This window comes from Hippocampus guttulatus, chromosome 12 (assembly GCF_054856545.1).
Source record: "Hippocampus guttulatus isolate MCC_2025c chromosome 12, RoL_Hgut_1.0, whole genome shotgun sequence".
Lineage (NCBI taxonomy): Eukaryota > Metazoa > Chordata > Actinopteri > Syngnathiformes > Syngnathidae > Hippocampus > Hippocampus guttulatus.
In genome coordinates this window covers 231,722-251,358 of record NC_141272.1, presented here as the reverse complement: position 1 = coordinate 251,358, position 19,637 = coordinate 231,722, and the positions used below count along the sequence as shown (strand labels likewise).

The 19,637-nt window shown below is 56.4% G+C and overlaps 2 protein-coding genes and 1 long non-coding RNA gene across 4 annotated transcripts; 1 reads left to right on the top strand and 2 right to left on the bottom strand.

Annotated features, from left to right (window-relative positions):
- The first annotated feature begins 470 nt into the window (after window positions 1-470).
- On the top strand, window positions 471-12,347 carry ints4 (integrator complex subunit 4). Of its 2 annotated transcripts, XM_086124825.1 has the most exons (27): window positions 471-613; window positions 1,305-1,529; window positions 1,800-1,934; window positions 2,115-2,339; window positions 4,093-4,287; window positions 4,890-5,007; window positions 5,100-5,303; window positions 5,856-5,941; window positions 6,018-6,068; window positions 6,182-6,270; window positions 6,367-6,487; window positions 6,989-7,060; window positions 7,805-7,979; window positions 8,055-8,260; window positions 8,554-8,696; window positions 8,762-8,877; window positions 8,957-9,090; window positions 9,216-9,370; window positions 9,588-9,681; window positions 9,910-9,990; window positions 10,074-10,204; window positions 10,567-10,626; window positions 10,706-10,865; window positions 11,150-11,293; window positions 11,380-11,500; window positions 11,695-11,917; window positions 12,022-12,347. In XM_086124825.1, the coding sequence occupies exons 1-26, from the start codon at window positions 560-562 to the stop codon at window positions 11,883-11,885; spliced, it is 3,486 nt and encodes a 1,161-aa protein (XP_085980951.1). In that variant the 5' UTR covers window positions 471-559; the 3' UTR covers window positions 11,886-11,917; window positions 12,022-12,347. The 2 variants fall into 2 exon arrangements, with proteins under 2 accessions (XP_085980951.1, XP_085980950.1); XM_086124824.1 differs by lacking the exons at window positions 471-613; window positions 1,305-1,529; window positions 1,800-1,934; window positions 2,115-2,339 and adding an exon at window positions 2,861-3,027.
- Window positions 12,281-14,353, bottom strand: LOC147196827 (uncharacterized). The gene is made up of 2 exons (XR_015102414.1): window positions 14,040-14,353; window positions 12,281-12,768 (listed from the first exon to the last, which is right to left on the bottom strand). It is a non-coding gene; the product is annotated as an uncharacterized LOC147196827 (long non-coding RNA).
- A 46-nt stretch (window positions 14,354-14,399) lies between these two features.
- Window positions 14,400-19,437, bottom strand: LOC147196826 (uncharacterized). Its single transcript, XM_086124847.1, has 7 exons — window positions 19,319-19,437; window positions 18,120-18,305; window positions 17,470-17,564; window positions 17,003-17,165; window positions 16,731-16,904; window positions 16,628-16,660; window positions 14,400-16,111 (listed from the first exon to the last, which is right to left on the bottom strand). The coding sequence occupies exons 1-7, from the start codon at window positions 19,392-19,394 to the stop codon at window positions 15,474-15,476; spliced, it is 1,365 nt and encodes a 454-aa protein (XP_085980973.1). The 5' UTR covers window positions 19,395-19,437; the 3' UTR covers window positions 14,400-15,473.
- Between the last annotated feature and the right edge of the window lie 200 nt (window positions 19,438-19,637).

Here is a 19,637-nt window from a genome sequence, read left to right as displayed (position 1 = left end):
GGGGCCGCTCTTAGTTTTCAACACGCGTCGGCGTGTTTTGTTGAATGTTATTTGACTGGGTTCAGGACGTATGGACAGATGTTTGGCGCTGCATCGCTCATGCGCTACTTCTTTACAATTCTTTAGTGGCGGCCATAAAAAACGTGAAATCCCTCCTACAATGATGGCATCCATTCTCTTCTTTTGGGGGGAGGGCGGGTCGACTGATCTTTGGGCACTACAGTATGACCAAAAATGAATTGTTTCTTCAACGAAGTATTTGAAATAAAAGTGAATGCTTGCTTGATAAAGCACTTTTCTGCCTCAACGAATGTAAGCAATATTCGCGGACCCTTGAGTAGAAATGATCTCCAACGTTGTCCACAAATAAGACGAGGACTTTACCGGCTGCGATTTCTTTCATTGGATGGGGTTGGGGGGAGGGGCGTCAAAAATCGGACAGGCGTTACGTCAAGGCACCGCCCTTTTTTTCGGGTCATCAACGTTCGCGTAAATTGAAGCAAGGCCACATCCGGGTCAGGCCGCGCCCCCTCCGCACCTGTTCGACGGCGGAGCAAACATGAACCGAGTGTACTCGAAAGCCGACGACGAAAGCGCCGAACACACGCCTCCAGTAAGACGAACAAAGCTGCCTCGTATCCGTTTCGTGCGGAACGTGAAAAGTAACAATTCCGTGTCGGGGGGGGGGCGGTGTTGCCGCCGCAGGAGCAGGTGGCGCTCCGACAACTTTTTCCCGTCGTTGCGTCGGATGCATTATCGCGCCGACGTTTGTTTTACACCAGCAAACAACGACAAAAAAAAGTGGTTCGACTTGATCCGGAGTGGCGCAGACAAAGCCTGAAAAGGGAAATTGAAAATAAACATCGGCATCGTTAAGCCGCTTTGCTTTTGCCGTATCAGAACGGGAAGTTGGTTCCGAGATAAGACTTTTCGGCCAAGTATCCGTCCTTCCATTATCTTCACGGTGACCGTCTTCCCAATTTGTAAGCGACGTGTACTGTCCACCGAATACAGGACATGGATTTGAATCGGGCAAGGTGGAGAGCCACCGTCCTGCGCGTCGCAGCTCTCCCGGCTGCAACGCGCCTGATTCGGGCGATGGGCTCCCAAGCAGCATTAGAACGATCCTGCTGATATGAATCGGGCGTGTTGGTCCCGGGAGAGCCGGAAAACCGGCAGGACGGCGGCCCGCGAGGACCCCCCCCCCCCCCCCCCCGATGACGCGGAAGCTTCCCAAAGTCAAGCCGAAAGCCGCATTTGCGCAAGGACTCGTCTTGCGGCTCATCGTTTGTCTTTGTCCTCAGCACATGCGCGTGGTGCACTTGAACGTGGGGGGCCAAAGGTTCTGCACCAGCGTGGGCACGCTCACCAAGTACCCCGAGTCCAAGCTGGCCGAGTGGTTCTGCGGGCCGCCGAAGCTCCCCAAGGATGCGCAGGGGCATTACTTCCTGGACCGCCACGGGGAACACTTTGGGGCCGTCCTGGAGTTCCTCAGGTCCGAACGACTGCCCGTCCACAACATCCCGCAGGTACCGCCGGCCTCGGCGTGGCACACTCCCCCCCCCCGCCCCCACACACACATTTGCTTCCGGTCCAAAACCGATTACAACGGAAGCGCGCCTATTCTCAGTTTAGCTTTCACAAGTTGACAGAGTCCATTTTTTTGTGTGTCGAGTATAAAAGTATTGTGTCATGATGTACGACTTTCCATTTTGGAAAGAGGAGAGGAAGTCGAGCGCTGCGAAGACGTATGTGGCTCGCACGTGAAGTGACGTAGCCCCCGTGCCGATGTCCGCCAGGTTCACAAGGAGTCGTTGCACTACAACCTCACGGCGCTGGCCAAGCGTTTGGAGGAGAGTCCCGTGCTCTTTGGCGAGATGGTGGGCCGCCAGCAGTTCCTGGCCAGAGTGCCGCACTACAAGGAGAACATTGAGGTCGGTCTTCAGCTCGCCACACCTTCCACTGCGAGGAGACAAATCGGTTCTTCCTGAAAAAAATGGATCTCATAAATCAATTGTCCGCAGTTGCTCGCGACGCGACGCTTCAAGTCAGCGGTCGTGTTTTCCAAACTCTTGAGAAGGGCCGAGTCCGTTTTTGTTGTCCCCCCCCCGCAGGTTTTGATCCGCATCGCCCGGGCGGAGGCGGTGGCTTGCCGCCGCTCGACCATGGTGGTCTGCGTCCTGCGCACGGAGGAGGACTTGGCTTGCTACGACAACGCTATCGGCAGCTTGCGAGCCAACAAGGACTCGGTGGTGACCTTTGGACCTTGGAACACGGGGCCCACCGCCGCCGACTTGCTGGACTGCGTGCAGAAGGACATCCGGAGTCAAGGCTACGCGGTCCACGTCCAGCCTTACGTCATGGAGAAGAACTTCTTGGCGCGGAGCTACGACTTTTTCCACACGCTCACCTTCAGCTGGTGGTGACGGCCGGCGCGGCTCGAGCCGCCTTCGTTCTTGCCGCAATGTAGGCCAAATCTTGCCTCCTCCTCGCGTGTGCAAAGGGGCTCAACGGCCCATCTCGTGAGACGTTGATCGGAAGCGTTGAGTGAGGGCAAATGGGAAGGAAAATAAACGCTGCTCTGGATGATAAGATTGTCACTGTGTTTTTGTTGCGGCAGACTGACGGAATCACTCCTCTGGTGACCAAAAAGTAAAAGACTTTCTCCGGTGAGCCCTCGTTTTACCTCGGGATACTTTATAGACCTGCATTCCATTTTTGTGCCCCCCACCTGCCTATACCTTTACCGCTCCCACACGCTTAAAACGCAGAACGGGTTGGGAACAGGCGAGGTGCAATGAAGGCAACTTTTGATGCTCATATTGTCCACCGGAGAGCGCACCGAAGCCACTTAAACATCACATTTGTCCAGCGGTCGTTTTGAAATCGCGTTTTGCTTCGCTTGCCGTAGCTACGGAAGACGCGGCGGGACCGGTACCTGTTCTAAGCGCTCCTGGTTTTTGTTTTGCCGACATGGCGGCGCATTTGAAAAAGCGGGTGTATGAGGAATTCTCCAGAGTCGTCCAGGTGGGACTCGCTCGAAATCGCGCTCGGGCGCCGATTCGATGAACGTTTGAGCGCTAACCGCGAAGAAAATGGACGGCTGCGGCTGCTAACCGGCTAAGTGAGCTCATGGCTAAGCGGCGTTGCTAACCATGGCCCATAATTCCCCCGAGGGAAAGAAAAGCAAAGTCGCGTGCTAGCAGCCCGTTCGCGTGTTGTCGCGCCTTCGCGAGTGTCCGAGCAAACGAGGGACGACAGTGAGGCAGACGACAAGCAAAACAACACCGACGTCACCGTCGGCCGCCCTGGACGACAAACAGCCGCACAAAGATTGCCTTCTTCTTACGTGACCCGAGCGAAACATTATCCGACAGATCTGTTCAACACCATTCCATTGACGCAGAATCATCATCATTTTCTCGGGGCAAATATGAAGAAAGCTTTGATTCTTTTAAAAGCGGCGAAAATGCACCCATTTCTGACACGCAGCAGTCCAAAGCGCTCCATGGACGCGTTCAAAAGCTTAGCGTTGCTTCTCACACCAGTCGCTGAAAATATCAGAACCACGGCATCAATCACTGGATTTTATGGACATCAACGTTTTGCTCGCCATATCGTGCGTGTCCCTTCATGTCCATCCGATCCAGTTACTGGTGCCGTGGTTTTGATATATTCAGAGATGGATGTGGTCGAACCGTGCCATGGATATCCAAACGCCAATGTTGCTTATTCACCAGCACACGTTGTCGTAACCCTTTGCAAAGAAAGACGAATGTTAGCGCCGCACCGATGAACTGAGATGAGCTGAAGAACAGTGAAGCCGTCTGCCCGTCTTCTCCCGAGGTGGCTCAGGCTAGCACGGTAGCGTCATAATCCTTGAGCGATGTGTTATTTATTGCAGTTGTACGTTATTTCAGTTTTTCAGAGTTTGTGTTTCAAAGTGAGTTTTTGAGACCGAAACGGGTGATCGGCGTTTCATTGCAATGGGGAAAGGCGATTTGACGTCCGAGTGTTTTTACGTCACCGGCGTGATGGCGGAACAAATGTAAGCCGTGGCTCAAAGCGTCGGGCTCCATTTCGTCGCCGCAGGTTCCCGCCGAAGAAGTCGCGTCCAAGAAGCTTCGTCTGTGTAAGCCCAGCAAGTCGGCGGCTCTTCACGTGGATCTGTGCAAGGCCGCCAACGCCACCGACGCTTTGCACTTCCTGCTGCGCTTCGCCCGCAAACCCGTGGAGGCCGAGAGCGTGGAGGGCGTGGTCAGGATCCTCCTGGAACACTACTACAAGGTACTGTCGCCGTTTGCCCGTCAGCGCGACCGTTGACTTCACGGTCGATGGTGATGTCACTTCCTGTCGCCGTTCTTCACTTCTCTTCCCGACATGCTCTTCAAAGAAAAGAAAAAAGTCAACATTTTACACCTGCGTGTGCAAATTTGAGCAGTAATGGTTCCCGATCCGACATAGAGGGCGCCCCCCCCTCCCCTCCGAGAGGCTGCCGTGTTTGGTTGCCATCTTTCTTTCTGCTGTGGAAACGAACTTGGCCTGCGCGGTTGCTCACTACAATTGCACTCCCTTCCTTCGTCACTTGCGGGACCACTCAAAGTCGTTTGTCATGACATTTTGCTTGCACGTCTGCCGAAGAAAGTGGTGGGCGGCTTGCCAAGTTTGGGCACGTCGCTTCCAAAAGGCCGCGAGTCAAACTTGCGTTCTGTTGCTTCACCACCGGAAGGCAAAAAACCCCACATTCTTTGACCAATTTTTTTTTTTCAAACGGCCAATATCACATCCGTTCTTGGGATTTTATTCAGCCGCCACATTTGGCCCTCCCCAAAAATCCAGAGCGGTCGGGCCCCCCGGCAATAAAGGCTGGCTTTTGTTTGCGGCCGCAGGAAGCGGATAACTCGGTGCGGCTGAAAATCGCGTCCCTGCTGGGCGTCCTGTCCACCACGCCGGGCTTCAGTCCCGACTGCATCGCGGAGGACCTCGTCGCCGCCGTGGCCAACGAGAGTGAGACCCGCTCCGTCGCCGCCTTCCGCCTCGTCCGAATCGGCACCTCCTTGCCACGCCCACGCCCGCGCTCGCGCGTGTGTGTGTGTCAGAGTCCCATCAGGTTCTGGCGCAGCTTCTGGACAGCCTCCTGACGGTGGGCGCTCAGCTTCCGCAGAGTCCGTCGGTGGGGCGGCGGCTGGCGGAGGTGGCCCGCGAGCATCTGTCGGACGCCTCCTTCGGCGTGAGGACCAAATGTCTGCAGCTGCTGGGACGCGTGGGCGCGGCGGACGGCGAGGCTCTCGGCACGTCCGCCGGTGGGTTGGCACCCGAAAGACGCGCCGTCCGACGCGTAGTCCGCGCGGGGGCGCCGCCGCGTATCCCAAGATAAACGGGGGGGGGGAACTCCGTCGTTTTTAGGAGGCTTTTTTTTTTTCGGTTCAAAACGGTTCACCTGGTATAGAAGGACCGGTCGCAGGGCAAATGGGGGGGGGGGGGGCGGCGAGGGTGGCGGGCGTGCCGGAAGCCGCAACGGAGAGCCGTGGCAGCTCCGCGCGGGAAGGCGATCCGAGCCGCGAGCGCCGTACCGCCCCTCGATTTCCTTGGGATGATTGGCGCTTGCCAAAGATCGGAAGAAAAGTTGAATCTTCCCTTGCGAAAAGAGGGAGGAATTGCTCTCTTGTAAAGGACATTTGAGCACAAAAGGTATCGCCGGATCTTCTTTCCGTCCCGCGACGCTTTTCCATTCACGTCGGCGGCGACGGTTGATCTGAGAGACCGGCGTTTGCGGTTGCCGGCGCGGTCACGGAAAGAATTCGGCGCGGGCCCGGCCGCCGGTCTGCGATCGAGAAAGCTGTTTGTTTGCTCAGGGGGCGCCCGAGACGTGCCGACGGTCATCAGCGACTTCTTCGCAGATCAGGACCCCAGAGTGCGCGCGGCGGCCCTCAAAGCCATGGTAGTAGCCGGCGCTCGCCTCGGCCGCGCCGCGCCGGCGGCCTGACTCTTGTCTTGCGTGCGCGCGTGTCTTCCAGCTGCAGCTGCACGAGCGGGGAACCAAGATTCAGCAGGTGATTTACGAGCAGGTGAGACACCGGGCCCGTCGCAGGAGAGCGCAACTCGCCAAATAAGAGAAGCCGACGAAATCAAAAGCGAGCCGCTCCTCTTTGCTCGCGGGAATTGAAATTTGCGCGCGCAGGCGTGCCGGCTGCTGGCGGACGACTACGAGCAGGTTCGCTCCGCCGCCGTTCAGATGGTTTGGGTGCTGAGCGTCCTGTATCCGGAAAGGTCAGTAAAAGCCGCCTTCGGTTCGGGCGACGGGCGCGGGGGCGCCTTCGTCCGTTCGCACGTCGACTCGGCGTTCCCCTCCCTGGCTTCCCTCAGCATCGTGCCCATCCCCTCGTCCAACGAGGAGATCCGCCTGGTGGACGACGCCTTCGGGAAGATCAGCCACATGGTCGGCGACGGCTCGTGGATGGTGCGCGTGCAGGCCGCCAAAACGCTGGTGAGGCGTCCGCCTCCTCCTCCTCCCCCGGGATTGGTCGCGGGCCCTTCGTTCCAAAACTGGACGGCGTCTCCAATTGAAAATGCACACCGGCGAGCGCCTCGCCGATTGCTTTGCGCTCGTGTTGGATGGCTTCAACCCAAAGATCACCGCGGAGGCTTATTTCCTCGTTCGGAGCTTCTGGACAATTTTCAATTCCGAAATGGTCCCTCGAGGGACTCATCGGGAAGTTTGATCATAGATTAGCTTCAGATGACGCTGTATGTGCTTTTCTTTTTCTTTTTTTTGTGATCGGCTGCTGTTTTCCTCATTCACAAACGCCGTTTTTTTTTTTTGTTTGTTTGTTTAGTGCAGGAACAGCCGAATGTCCTGGCCCTTTTCATCGGCAAAAGCGCGGCGTTAGTCATCCGCAAAGAATGCGTTTGCCGATGTGAAAGGCCGCAGGTAGACGCGGTGGTCCTCCTCCTCCTCCTTTCCTCACTTTTGTTTGTTGCTGGGCAGGGCTCCATGTCGCAGGTCAGTCCTCACTTCCTGGAGCAGACGCTGGACAAGAAGCTGATGTCCGACCTGCGGGTGAGTGGACGCGCGCGGCCCAACGGCCAAAATAGGGCGCGCCGGTCTTTATACCCCCGTGTATGCAGCGCAGCCCGAGTTTCTGTTGGGACAGGACGGAGGCGGCGGGCTTTTTGGGAGCGGTGAAACGGCCCGTTCAGAAAAGCGCATTCGCGACCGCGCCGCCGCCGCCGCATGCCGATGTGGCTTTAGCCGCGCGGTTGGGAATATGACGCGGCGTATTCTTGCTCGGTCCGCCTCGGAGTGCTCTCCGGGCCAGCCGTGAGGTGGAGGGGGGATTTCGAAACCAAAAAGAAATTCAAGTAGGAGAGTGACGCCGAAAGCGGACGTGGTTAACCGCCAGTCGATGATCATCCGGGGAGGGGGAAAAAAAAGAGGAAAATCATTTGGCGTATGTACCGCGTCGTCCCGCCCGCGGTCCGCCGGGTTTCCACTGAGCCGACCCGACGAACGATCACTTCCGGGGACGAGCAAAGAGAGGAAAGCTCCTTTTCCAAATCCCTCGATTCGAAAGCAAATCAAGCATTGGAAAAAAGAATTGCGGCGCGGGACCGCCAGCTCATTCGACGTCCGTGGCCGTCAATGGCAGCGAGTGAATTTTGAAGAAGATAGTGGTGAGAGCTAAAAAAAAAAAAAGTGTGAGAGGTCAAAGCCTCAGCGAGGGAAGCGTGGCCATCCAAGCAGCAAACCAAAAAAAAAAAAAATCTAGGTGAATCTCACCTCCTCTCCGGCACGTTTTTTTAGCGGAAGCGCACAGCCCACGAGCGCGCCAAGGAGCTCTTCGCTTCGGGCGAGTTCTCGTCCGGCAGGAAGTGGGCCGACGACGCCCCCAAGGAGAAAGTGGACACCAACACGGTCAACCTGATCGCCTCGGGAGCCTGCGGAGCCTTCGTCCACGGCCTGGAGGACGAGATGTTCGGTAGGTGGCGCCGGCGCCGCCCTCCCCCCCGGCCGCCTAAAAGACTCGACCGGCGTCCGTGCGCTTTGGCCGCAGAAGTGCGCATCGCCGCCGTGGAGGCCCTGTGCCGGCTGGCCGGCTCGTCGGCCGGCTTCGCCGAGAAGTGCCTGGACTTCCTGGTGGACATGTTCAACGACGAGATCGAGGAGGTGCGGCTGCAGTCCATCCACGTGCTGCGAGAGATCTCCACGCACATCACGCTCAGGGAGGACCAGCTGGACACGGTGCTGGCCGTGCTGGAGGTAGCCGCCGCCGCCGCCGCCTCCTTCCGGTCGGGCTCCGTCGCTCTTTTCGCGCACTCCGTCGTGACTTTTTGGGAAAAGACGTCAGCGGACATCAAAGTCTGCGCTGCGGCCCGGCCGCTTTGGACTTTCTTGGGCTCGTTTGAGCAAAAGGCGCTCGCCGTACTCCGGGATCAGAGCAAACGCTTTTCGCTCATCCAGACTCTTGACCCGGAGGCGTCCTAATGTTTCGCCGAGAGAGTTCAGATGTCTCTTGTCCGAGCTATCGGCAAATGAGCGCCGCGCGTGTTCAGGACTCGTCTCGCGACATCCGAGAGGCTTTGCACGAGCTGCTGTGCTACACCAACGTGTCCACCAAGGAGTGCATCCAGCTGGCCCTGCTGGAGCTGCTCAAGAACCTCAACAAGTATCCCGCTGACCGCAACTCCGTGTGGAAGTGAGACCGCTGACATTGGCCCGCGTTAAAAGGAGCCGTCCAAACTTTAGTCTTTCTCTCGGCAGGTGCCTGAAGTTTTTGGGTTGGCGCCACCCGATGCTGGTGTTGCCGCTGGTCCCGGAACTGCTCAGCACGCACCCTTACTTTGACACGCCGGAACCCGACATGGACGACCCGGCCTGTATCCTCCTCCTCGTCGTCGTCGTCGCCGTGTCCGTCGTCGCCGTCGGTGTTGTTGTTGACTTTGACGGCGACGGCAGACATCGCCGTTCTGGTGTTGGTGTTCAACGCGGCCAAGTCGTGTCGCACCATGCCGGCGCTCTTCTCGGACCACACCTTCAGACACTACGCTTACCTCAGGGACAGCCTGTCACACCTGGTCCCGCCCCTGCCGGTCAGAAGCGCCGGCGCGGCTCGCTCCTCCGTAGATGGCCGGACGCGATTAAGCCGACGAAAGCCATTTGACGGGCTCGCTTTACCCGCCACCCGACCCGAGTCCTTTTTGCTTTTCCGTTTCAGCTGCCGGGCAGGAAGCAGGTCCGGGCTTCGGACTCCGCCGACTGTCAAGGCGTGGAGTCGGCCCGGCTCTTCCTGCGGCAAAGTCTGGACCGCGTAAGCACCATCCACAACCTGGAAGCGCCCGCAGCTCAGGACCTGCTCATCTTCACCATCCGGTAGGCACACACACACACACGCGCGGACTTGGTGGAAGTCAGCGTGACTTAAGTTTGGCAGACAGAGGACAGATGTCGGCAGCCCGTGGCTCCAAACCCACCTGGGGATTTTTTATCCTTCTGCTTTGGAACTCGGTGACTTAGTTTGGGGGGGGGGGGGGGGTTCATTAAAATCCCTAGTTTGTTTACTTATTCTGTGTGTGTGCGTGTGTGTCAGTGACTTAGAGAGGCTGGGCCAGCTGCAGACGGAACTCGCCGGAGCCGCTGACTTCTGTGCCACGTACCTGCGCTGCCAGCTTCTCCTCCTCAAGGTCGCCCCGCGACAAGATTGCTTCAGCCCGCCTGCCCAAAACAAAACAAAAAAACCCCCAAACAATGGTTGCCCCCCGCCCCCCCAACCCCTCACCTTGGGAGCGTTCGTTCATTGAAAAAGTCGTTTCTGTCGAAGGCATTGGTTTCCAAAAAGAAATGGAGCCAACCGCGATGGATGTAAAGCGGTTGCCCTGACGGTGACGTGCGCCTTTGTGTTTTTCCTTCAGGCTCTGCACGAGAAACTGTGGAACACGCCGGTGCCGCTCTGCCCCGAGCGCGGCGGCACGGCGCTGGCGGCCACCCGACAGGTCGCGAAGCACCCGAGCTAGCCGACGCTTTTCCGGCCCCGCTGCGTGCGCGCCGCTCACATTTGTGTGTGTGTGCGTTGCAGGTTGTGGAGGAGAGCTACAAGCTGGAGTTCATGTACAGCGGTCTGGAGAGCGGCCAGGTGGCCGTCATCCATCACGTGCGGCTGCAGGCCAAAGCGCTGCAGCTGCTTCTCAGCGCGCGCAGCGCACACGGGTCAGTCGCTCGCTTCTGCTGGGAGGGACTTTCTTGTCGCCAGCGCTCCGTAGCGCCACTCGCCATCCGTTGCCGCACGCTCATCCCGGAAGGGGGATTCCCGCCCATCTGCGGCCCCTTCTCAAGGGGGGGGGGGGGGGGGGGGGCAGTTTTTCCCTTGCCTTTGTCAATTTGAATTCATTTTTCGCAAATGCGACCAGCGTTGCCCCAAATGAAGCCCGCCAGCTCATGTTTGCGAGTCGACAAGGACCATCCTTCCTGAAATTAGCCTTCGCTCGAGTTTGCCGCATGTCCGTTTTCCGTTTGGTCAAAGCATTTTGCCGCGCCGAAGGAAAATGTGTTTGTCGGCTTTTTGTCTGCAGGCAGGATGTCGTCGTCGGCGCCTGCGAAAAGTTCCTGCAGGAGCTGGACGGCTTCCACAGGTGCGTTTTCCGCCTCGTCGCGCTCATGCCGAGCGCCGAGCTTTGACGAGCGCCGCCTCGGTGCCCCCCCCCCGCGCAGGCTGTTTGCGGCCGAGCTCCCGCTCCTCCAGGACGGCTTCGCCGGCAAGCTGGCCGAGGCGGCGGCGCGCCCGGCGTCCCGCAAGCCGTCCGAGCTGCTCCGGATCCTGGAGACGTCGCTGAGGCGGAGCGCCCCGCTGCAGCTCAGCCTTCCGCCTCAGGTGACGGCCTTTTGGAACCATCGCCTTTGCCGCCTAAACTCGGCTTTTTCAAAAGGAGAAGGCAGACGGCACTCGATATGAAAGAAGTCAGATCACGCCTGAGTGAATAAAATGGATCGCTTTTCCTCTCGCCGTGCATCCGTGCAGGAGGAGTGAAGCGTGGAACTCGACAAACAGTATTGGGGTGGGGTGTGGGGGGGGGGGGGTGACAAAACAAAGCAACTAACTGTAAGGAGCTCTCGGAAGCCTGGTCACAGCCTGACGTGCCGAATTGTTTTGCGCAGATCCATCGAGCCACAGCCAACATCATCGAGCCCACGGGAGAGTCGGACAACCCGCTCAAGTTCACGTCCGGCCTGGTGGTGGCGCTGGACGTCGACGCTACTCTGGAGCACGTCCGCGACCCCCACAACTCTGTCAAAGTGGAGGTAAAAAAAATTTTTTTAAAAAGTGTCACACGGGAGGTTCCGGCCCAATGCGCTTTTCCAAAATCGAGCAAAATGTCCCCCTCCAGGTTCTTTATCCAGACGGCCAGAGTCACGTGATCCACCCCAAGCCGGGGGACTTCCGCAAGCCGGGACCGCAGCGGCACAGGCTCATCACGCAGGTCTACTTGTCGCACGGCGCCTGGACGGGTGAGACGCCGGCCCGCGACCCGTCTCGCTCGGAGCCGTTAACGTCCGGCCCGGCCTCGTTTGCTTTCAACCGCTCGTCGAGTATTTTCCTTTCTGTCGCAAAGCGATATCGCCCGTCGGGCTCCTCGACCGCTACGACATCGGTCCACCCGAAGCTTGAAAGTCGTGACGCCCTCCCCGTCTGTCCGTCTCAGAGCCTTCTCAGGTGGAGGTGCGCCTCCTGCTGGCCTACAGCTCCTCCTGCTCCTCTTCTGCGGGCGACTCCAAGCTGGCGTGGAGCGACAGCCTGGACGGCCTCCCGCCGGCGGAGAGCGCCGTGGAGGGAACCATCGCCTTCAGCGACCCCGTCAAAGTCTTTATCATGCCCAAGCCTGCCAGGCGCTAATGCTAACACTAGCAACGCCAAAGGACCGCCAGGTGCGAGGATCCGCGCCCTCGTCGTCGCCTTCATTCTCACGCGCGCTCTCGAAATCTGTGGTCCTATGAGGCGCTTAACGACGACCTCGTGGCTTTATTTGCAGAGGTCATCCACCGGAAACCATTTGGACGCGCTTGTGGCCCTGCTGCCGCGGGATCCAAACGCACTCGATAACAACCGGCTGCCCGGGTCGAAGCTTAAGAACACCGCATCGTGGAAAGCGCCGCAGATGGGCTAACGTTTGGCATTTGCTCATTTCAAGAAGCAACAAATGTTTCGAGCCGAGTGGTGGCGCAGCACAGGTAGACAGACAACACAAACTTCCCGGTCAACATTTGCCAATTAGATTTGCAGAATCGATCTTAGTTAACCACCAATCTCATGTTTATTTGCATTTGTTTTTGGACAAAAATAAAAACTCTCAACGTGTGTGTGTGTGTGTGTGTGTATGACTCAGGGTGTTGACAGTTCCTCTGCAGCGTAGTGAGTCAGAGGAGGAAAAGAAGAAAAGTTTTCTTGTTTTGATCGGTGCATGCCGGTGGCCACCAAGGGAACAGTAGAAGGACCACCGTGAAATGGTCACGTGCAAACTTGAATTTGTTCCGTTCTAGGAAAGGAAGCGATCACACCATGATTTTCTCAAGCATGATATTGCAGGGGAAGGGGGGGGGGGGTTCCAGTCTTGCTGCAGTCAGTCACCCAAAGGCGGTGACGTCAACGGTGTCCCTTCAGCATGTGGAGTGGAAGACTCCACCCGCATTGGCTCCGCCCCTGGCCAGGCGGTTGGACTTCTAGACAGAAGCTCGGTATTTCCACCAACTCAGTGGATCAGCTGCTCTTTAAGATTAAACTAGATTGATGAAGAAAGGAATTTTTAAACCATTTACACGAGCATATAAAATCTAAATGAAATCCCTGCCTACACCTTACAAACTAAGGTGAGCGCTATAATATGTGTAAATATTCCACAAATTGCACCTTATTAAAAATATTCATTCCGTGTCTTTTGTGCATTTTTTCACTTTTAAATTATCCTGCGGGCCTGATCAAATCTCCGGTTCTGGCTGTATGTTACAAAAAACGACCATGTATAGTAAGGCGTTTTTAGCCATGTCTATACATGGTCGTTTTTTTGGGCTAGAAACGCCTTACTATACATGGTCGTTTTTTTGGGCTAAAAACGCCTTCCAATACATGGCCGTTTTTTTGGGCTAAAAACGCCTTACTATACATGGTCGTTTTTTTCGGCTAAAAACGCCTTCCTATACATGGTCGTTTTTTTTTGGGCTAAAAACGCCTTACTATACATGGTCGTTTTTTTGGGCTAAAAACGCCTTACTATACATGGTCGTTTTTTTCGGCTAAAAACGCCTTCCTATACATGGTCGTTTTTTTTTGGGCTAAAAACGCCTTACTATACATGGTCGTTTTTTTGGGCTAAAAACGCCTTACTATACATGGTCGTTTTTTTGGGCTAAAAACGCCTTACTATACATGGTCGTTTTTTTGGGCTAAAAACGCCTTCCTATACATGGTCGTTTTTTTTTGGGCTAAAAACGCCTTACTATACATGGTCGTTTTTTTGGGCTAAAAACGCCTTACTATACATGGTCGTTTTTTTGGGCTAAAAACGCCTTACTATACATGGTCGTTTTTTTGGGCTAAAAACGCCTTCCAATACATGGCCGTTTTTTTGGGCTAAAAACGCCTTACTATACATGGTCGTTTTTTTTCGGGCCGACGCTTCCTCGGGTAGAAGAGGAAGTGATGCTTCCTTGTGTTGCTTTACATTGTGAGCAGACGTGTTCAGGAAACATCTTAATTTTAACAAGAGCGTGGTTTCGGTTTTCGAACAGCCTTCTGGAACAGATTATGGATGAAAGCCGAGGTTTGACTGTATATGCATTGCAACTGATCCCACCGACTGTACAAAGGCACAAAACCTTAACAAGTAATTGGTGTTGAAAAATATAGTAATGCTCTTTTAAGATTAAAGGAGATTGATGAAGAAAGGAATTTTAAAACCATTTACACGAGCATATAACATCTAAATGCAATCCCTGCCTCCATTTTACAAACTAAGGTGAGCGCTATAATATGTGTAAAGAATAAAATATTCACATGTCCTTGATGGCGTCTGCTGTGCTGGGTCTGTCTCGGCGACAGACTGAGGCTGCTGTTGTCGTCTTCTCTGATCAAACCAATGTTGTCTTTTCCTTTGATCAAAACAGTGATTCCCCCTGGCGGATATTCCCTGAATGGCACTAAAAATATTCATTCCGTGTCTTTTATGCATTTTTTCACTTTTAAATTGTGTTTTATTGTTTTTGTTATTGTAAAGTGTCCTTGGGTGTCTTGAATGGTGCTTATCAATAAAATGTGTTATTATTATTAAATTATCCTGCGGGCCTGATCAAACCTCGTTTGACACCCCCGTTCTTGTCGATTGTGAACAAAGTGCAAATAAAACACCCACTACCAAAACGTGCAAGGCAACTTTATTCGTCGTTTCCAGATGCTTTGTTGATCAGGGCAACTCCGCTGGAATAGTTGAGACGCGAGTCTCGTCCGGATGCTTGCGGGGTGCTCTCTGCTGGTCCCAACGGGGCCGGGGGCTGAAGAACCTGCAAAACCTAAAGGATCGCGGTGAAATCAAACTTCGTTTCAGATCGGGGAGGAAACATCGGATAACGTTTCCCCCCCTCAAAGTATTCACTGGATATCGATCAACATGTCAGAAATGGTTTCCTTGTCATCCGGGCGCCGGAGCCGCTCCCGTTCTGCGTGAGCGAGCGTCTGACATCAAACCGGCAGGAGCATCCAAGCAAAGCCACGTTTGACTTGACAACTTTCGGTGCGCCCATCGGGTTGCGCCAGGACGAGACTTTGTGCCTTTTGCGGAGAGGTACCAATTTATTGTCACGTGTGCCTCGCAAATTACAAACCTGTCAACATTTGTTCAAATTAGGGCCCGGACATTCGACGACAGGACCACTTCATTCGGGTTCACGTTTTTGTGATCAATCTTTTTTCAACTACTGCGAAGAACGCCATTGCTAATGCGCACCGCGAACAGCAACAACACGGCTGCAAACGGAGAGACTCAAACTCAAATTCCCGTGTTGACAAAAGGAGCCAATTTGGCCCCTCTGGCCGCCTGACGCCTTCCCAGAACGCTTCTTCCGTTACCCGGGCCTTTGAAATGGAACTTTGGTCGCGGCACTGGTCCAGGAAGCTCCGGGGCACCTTTTTTTTTTTTTGACAGCTCCATTTCAATGAGACCGAGTGGAGCATTTCAAAGCCTCGCTCACAAAGAAATTGTTTGGCCAAAGCCGCCGAGCTTATTTTCGCCTTCTGTGGAAGGAAAGAAATCGTCCCCGGGAAATCGGATGCTAAAAACACGTTTCAAAGCTTGTTTGGGTCTCGGCGAATCCCAAAAGCTCTTTCCGATCGATTCAACTTGGATTTTGGGGGACATTACAGAGCCCGGGCCTCCTTGGCAAATGTTTGCGAGGAGATATACCGTGTATATATATTTTTGGGACGGCCACGGGCTCATGTGGCGCGACCCGAGGCGCCGGCGTCCATCTTGTCGGGCCTGAGGGCGGGGCCTTGCGCCTTGGCGTCTCTCAGCACGGCCAGCGCGGCGCCCGAGAAGGTCTTGAGCACGCCCAGCGTCTCCCGCTGCAGCGTCAGCGACTCGTTGACAAACTCCTGCTGGCTCTCCACCAGCAGCTGCAGCGACTGCGCCAGCGTCTCCAGCGAGCGCGACACCGAGGCCAACAGCTGCCGGCTGGCGCGCTGCTGCTGCACGCTGTGGCACGCCAGCTGCGCCAAGCCCGACGGCGCCGTCCGGCCGGCCGGCAGCGGGTCGGCCCGCGCGCCGCCGCCGCCCGATTCCGCCGCCGCGCGCTCGGGCCGCCGATCGGACGAGGGGGGGGAAGAGGAGGGCGCCGCCGGCTGCGAGGAGTCATCGGCGGCGGGCGGGAGCGAGGGCGAGGACGAGGAGGTGACGGCGGCGAGGGCGCCGCCGGCGGGCGGCGGCGAAGCGGCGGACGAATCGGCGTCGCCCTCCTTGGAGGTGGTGCTGACGGCGTTGCGGTTGTGTCGAGAGTACGTGTGGACCAGCTTGGGCGGAGCGAAGGACGACTGGACGGAGAAGGCGGAGTTGTCGTCGCAGTCCATGGAAGGTTCTGCCAAAGACCGAGAAGGGCGGGTGACTGACGCGGCCGACGTTCGGGGCCCAAAATCAGGAATCAAAAAATTGTTTAAAAAGGGGGCGGGGTGATTGCATCATATTTTTGCACTTGGATTCTTTGAGGAAGTCTTGCGTAAACAAGCTTCACAACTTGCGTCAACTTTGAGGGGGGGAAAGAAAGAAGTCGCTCCCGCCAAAGTGTCTACGCGCCTCCTTCGTCAACGTTCAAACACAACCAATCAACGCTCAAACGGATGGATCGTTTTTGGCGGGGGGGATGATCAATTCATCCTCCTCGCGGGATCGGAAATGGCCACGGCGCGGGCCTCCGGCGCTCAACGTTGGCCGATTTGCGTGTTGCGAGGCGCTCGCTACGCCGTAAAGCAGCGACGCCCACCGCGTTGGACATTCCATCAATCAGACGGGAAGGTGTCAAAACGCGGGCAAGCGATTCTCGTGCCCGGCAAAGTGGGGAAGACGTTAGACGTTTCCCGGCAAAAGGCTCTCTCACCCGCGTCGTCGTCCGACGAGTGGAAGGGGTCTCCTGCAAATGCACAAAAACACAAGTGTGGGAGGGCGGCGCTGGCGGCGGCGGCGGCGGCGGGGGGCCTTACCGCTCAGCTCCTTGTCGGGCGACGAGAGGGGCGAGAAGTCCAGGCAAAGCCCCCCGGGAAGCGAGAGCGAGCTGTTGGCGGCGTCCAGGGACGAGTAGCGGCCGTCGGCCTTCTTGCCGCCCGCCGCGGTCGACTCGGCGCCTTCGTCTTGGTCGTCCGCGTCGCTGAGAACGTCTGCGAGGACAGCGCGCCGCCGCGTCAGGCAAAAGCGGACGCCGCCGAGAGACTTTGGCTTTTTTTTTTTTTTTGCCAGTGAGCGGCGGGCGCCTGACCTCCCGTGGGACTCATCAGCAGGATGCCGTGGACCATCTTCTCCACCGAGTCCAGGGACTTCCTCTTCCTCCTCCCCGCCGAGCCGTTGGGAGCGCGCAGGAGGGCCAGCCGACGCTTGCCGTCGCATTTCAGGTCCGCCCATTTCTTCATGATTTGCCGCACCTGAGACACAAAGCGCGCGTGGGCGGAAGGGGGGGGGGCAATTCTGGCAGTCAACAAATGCGAACAACAAAACAAGCCCGCGTTTCACAGCCGATGACCGAGGAAACAGAACCCCCCCCCCCCCCAATGGAGCCCGCTGCTCTTCCGGCGCTGCGTTTGGCGTCGATAAAAGTCAGCGAAAATTGGGCGGCGCGCCCCCACTTGCCATTTCTAAGATGAAGCCTTTGGTCCAAGTGTGCCCAAGGCGAAGGCCCCCAAAGCCCCCCCAAAAGACACGCCATCGGCGGATGTTGACGTGGCTCACCTCTCTGTGGTTCTGTCCCAGACCGTTGATCTGATCGGTGATCTCGGCCCACTTTTGTTTCTTGGCCTCCGCCGACACGCCGTGATTAAACTTCCCTGAAGGACGACACGAGGCTCGCTTGTTAGGTTGTTGAGGACTTTTCTTTCTTTTTTGGGAGGGGAGGGGGGGGGGCGAATATGCGTCATACCCGCGGGTTGTTATTCAATTGGCCTTTTCCCACCTTTGTGACGTGTTTTGCACGTCCGAGCTCAACAATGTCATTCCTGACCACTAGGTGGCAAGAGCACAAGCTTGTTGCTGACCCCCCCCAAACCCGGAATACCCGCACTTTCGCCTGTTTGGGTTTTTTTTTTTTTTCTTTTCAAATAGTCCCATTTATTCAAGAATCTGAATTTCATTTCCAGCGCGGTTGACTCGGCGTCAAGCTTTTGCAGCTTTTTGCCTTTGGCTGTCCGGGACCGGGCGGGCGCATAAATAAAGCGCCGATATTACCTTTTGGTGATCGCGAATCTCCTCGAAATATATTTGTGTGCTTCGTCGGCCGCTTCTCCCCCCGACGACGGCACAAAAGGGCGGCGCGAATTGGAAACCCCCCCTACCGCCGCTCGAGCAACTTGGCGCCGGCGGACGACGCCGGCGGTCGGACTCACTGAGGAGGATGTATCTGTTCCTGCGGACTTGCTGCAGCAGCATCTTGATCTCGGAGAAGGAGAACCTGGGCCGGTTGCCGAGGCCCTTGGCCCCCCCCGCCTTCAAGTCCTCGTCCTCGTCCTGCCAGGAGGTCGCCATGGCCGAGGCCCCGCTCGTCTCCGCTCCCGAGCCGGCTCTTCCCGGTCCTGAGGCGACGGCGAGACAAGAGCGCATACAAAGTACGCATCCAGCGCGGCCCACATTTTGCCGGCCGGAGACCCCGGTGCTCCGCCCGACATGCGGCGCCGCGCTGCTTGTCGAAGTGACTTGAGGAGCTTCCGCTAGCGCTTCGTCACAGTCTTGCGGCAACTACAGACAAGTGGAGCCGTTTGACGCTTTGTGCTTGTACGAATTCTTTTTGCTCCGTGTCGGGCGCTTTGTAGACGGCGCCGGTTGTTTTCGGGTGCTCGAGAAATCCACTTGAGTTGAGAATACACCCCCATAAGGCTGAGAGTGCTGCCACGTGCAGCAGTGCCCCTCTCAACGGTTGCTATTGCGAGAGTATTTCCCAAAGCAATTTGGGAGACCTCAAAAAGAACATCAAATTGAACGCCTAACAAACAAAAAACAACCCTCCTTTTTTAGGTGGGGGCGGTAACCACACTTTTTTATAATGAGATTTTCGCGGGGCGCCAAAATCCCCACACTTGCATCCGGTCATGGAGTTTATTTGAATTGATTTCCAAAAAGGCCATAAAAACCAAGACCATTCCAGCAAATCAATTTCAAACTAACTCATTTTAGGTCAATGACAACACCCCCCCCCCCCCACGACCAAAGCGATGTCCGGTCACGTGCTCCGTCTCGGCCAATCATCGGCGTCCTTGCCGAGCTTTTGTAGCCTATTAGCCTGAACTCAAACATTAAGTTTTGCCCCCCCCCACGTTGCCATGGAGACGCCAATATTTCATCGGCGGCGGGAAGATGGAACGAACGTTCAATGGCTCACCATGGAAACGGCGAGTTCGCCCGCGTCGCGGGTCAGCCCGAAGACGCCCGTCGTGCTAGCGAGCCGCAGGCTAACGCGCTAGCCGCCGACTCAACGGGTGTTTTGCGACCCGGCGCGTGTGCGCGCGCTTGCCCGCGAGTGTCCGCGCGTCGTAAGTGTTCGTACGGCGAAGAAAATGAACAAGAGGATGAATGAAAACGTCATGTTTACCGACAAAATGGCGACGTCCGCGGCCCTGCTCGAAATTTCGCCGTATAGGGGAGAGAAGAAGGTGTCCACGGCGCATGCGCGGCAGCAACGTCGTCGTCGTCGTCGTCGTCGCGTCGTCGGTGATGCGCGCGCAGCGTGCGCAAACTCAACCGCGATAGCGCGGCCGCGTTCCCGACGCAAACTCACGACCTTCAGCATTTCTTAGGCGCAAAGTCTGGTCCGCGGTCCGCGGTCCGCGTCCGGCCCGGCAGCGTTTTCACACTCAAATTGGTTCAGGTATATGTTTAGTTTTTGAGTTCGTATTGGTATTGACATGTCC

Excerpts from the sequence above, each read along its gene's own strand:
- ints4 (XM_086124825.1), top strand. The coding sequence starts at position 560 with ATGAACCGAGTGTACTCGAAAGCCGACGACGAAAGCGCCGAACACACG. Across the intron at positions 5,008-5,099 it reads CGCCGCCGTGGCCAACGAGA|AGTCCCATCAGGTTCTGGCG; the intron begins GTGAGACCCGCT and ends TGTGTGTGTCAG. Across the intron at positions 10,205-10,566 it reads AGCGCGCGCAGCGCACACGG|GCAGGATGTCGTCGTCGGCG; the intron begins GTCAGTCGCTCG and ends TTTTGTCTGCAG.
- LOC147196826 (XM_086124847.1), bottom strand. The coding sequence starts at position 19,394 with ATGCGCCGTGGACACCTTCTTCTCTCCCCTATACGGCGAAATTTCGAG. Across the intron at positions 16,905-17,002 it reads GCTGATGAGTCCCACGGGAG|ACGTTCTCAGCGACGCGGAC; the intron begins GTCAGGCGCCCG and ends CTGTCCTCGCAG. Across the intron at positions 16,661-16,730 it reads GCCCGACAAGGAGCTGAGCG|GAGACCCCTTCCACTCGTCG; the intron begins GTAAGGCCCCCC and ends GTGCATTTGCAG.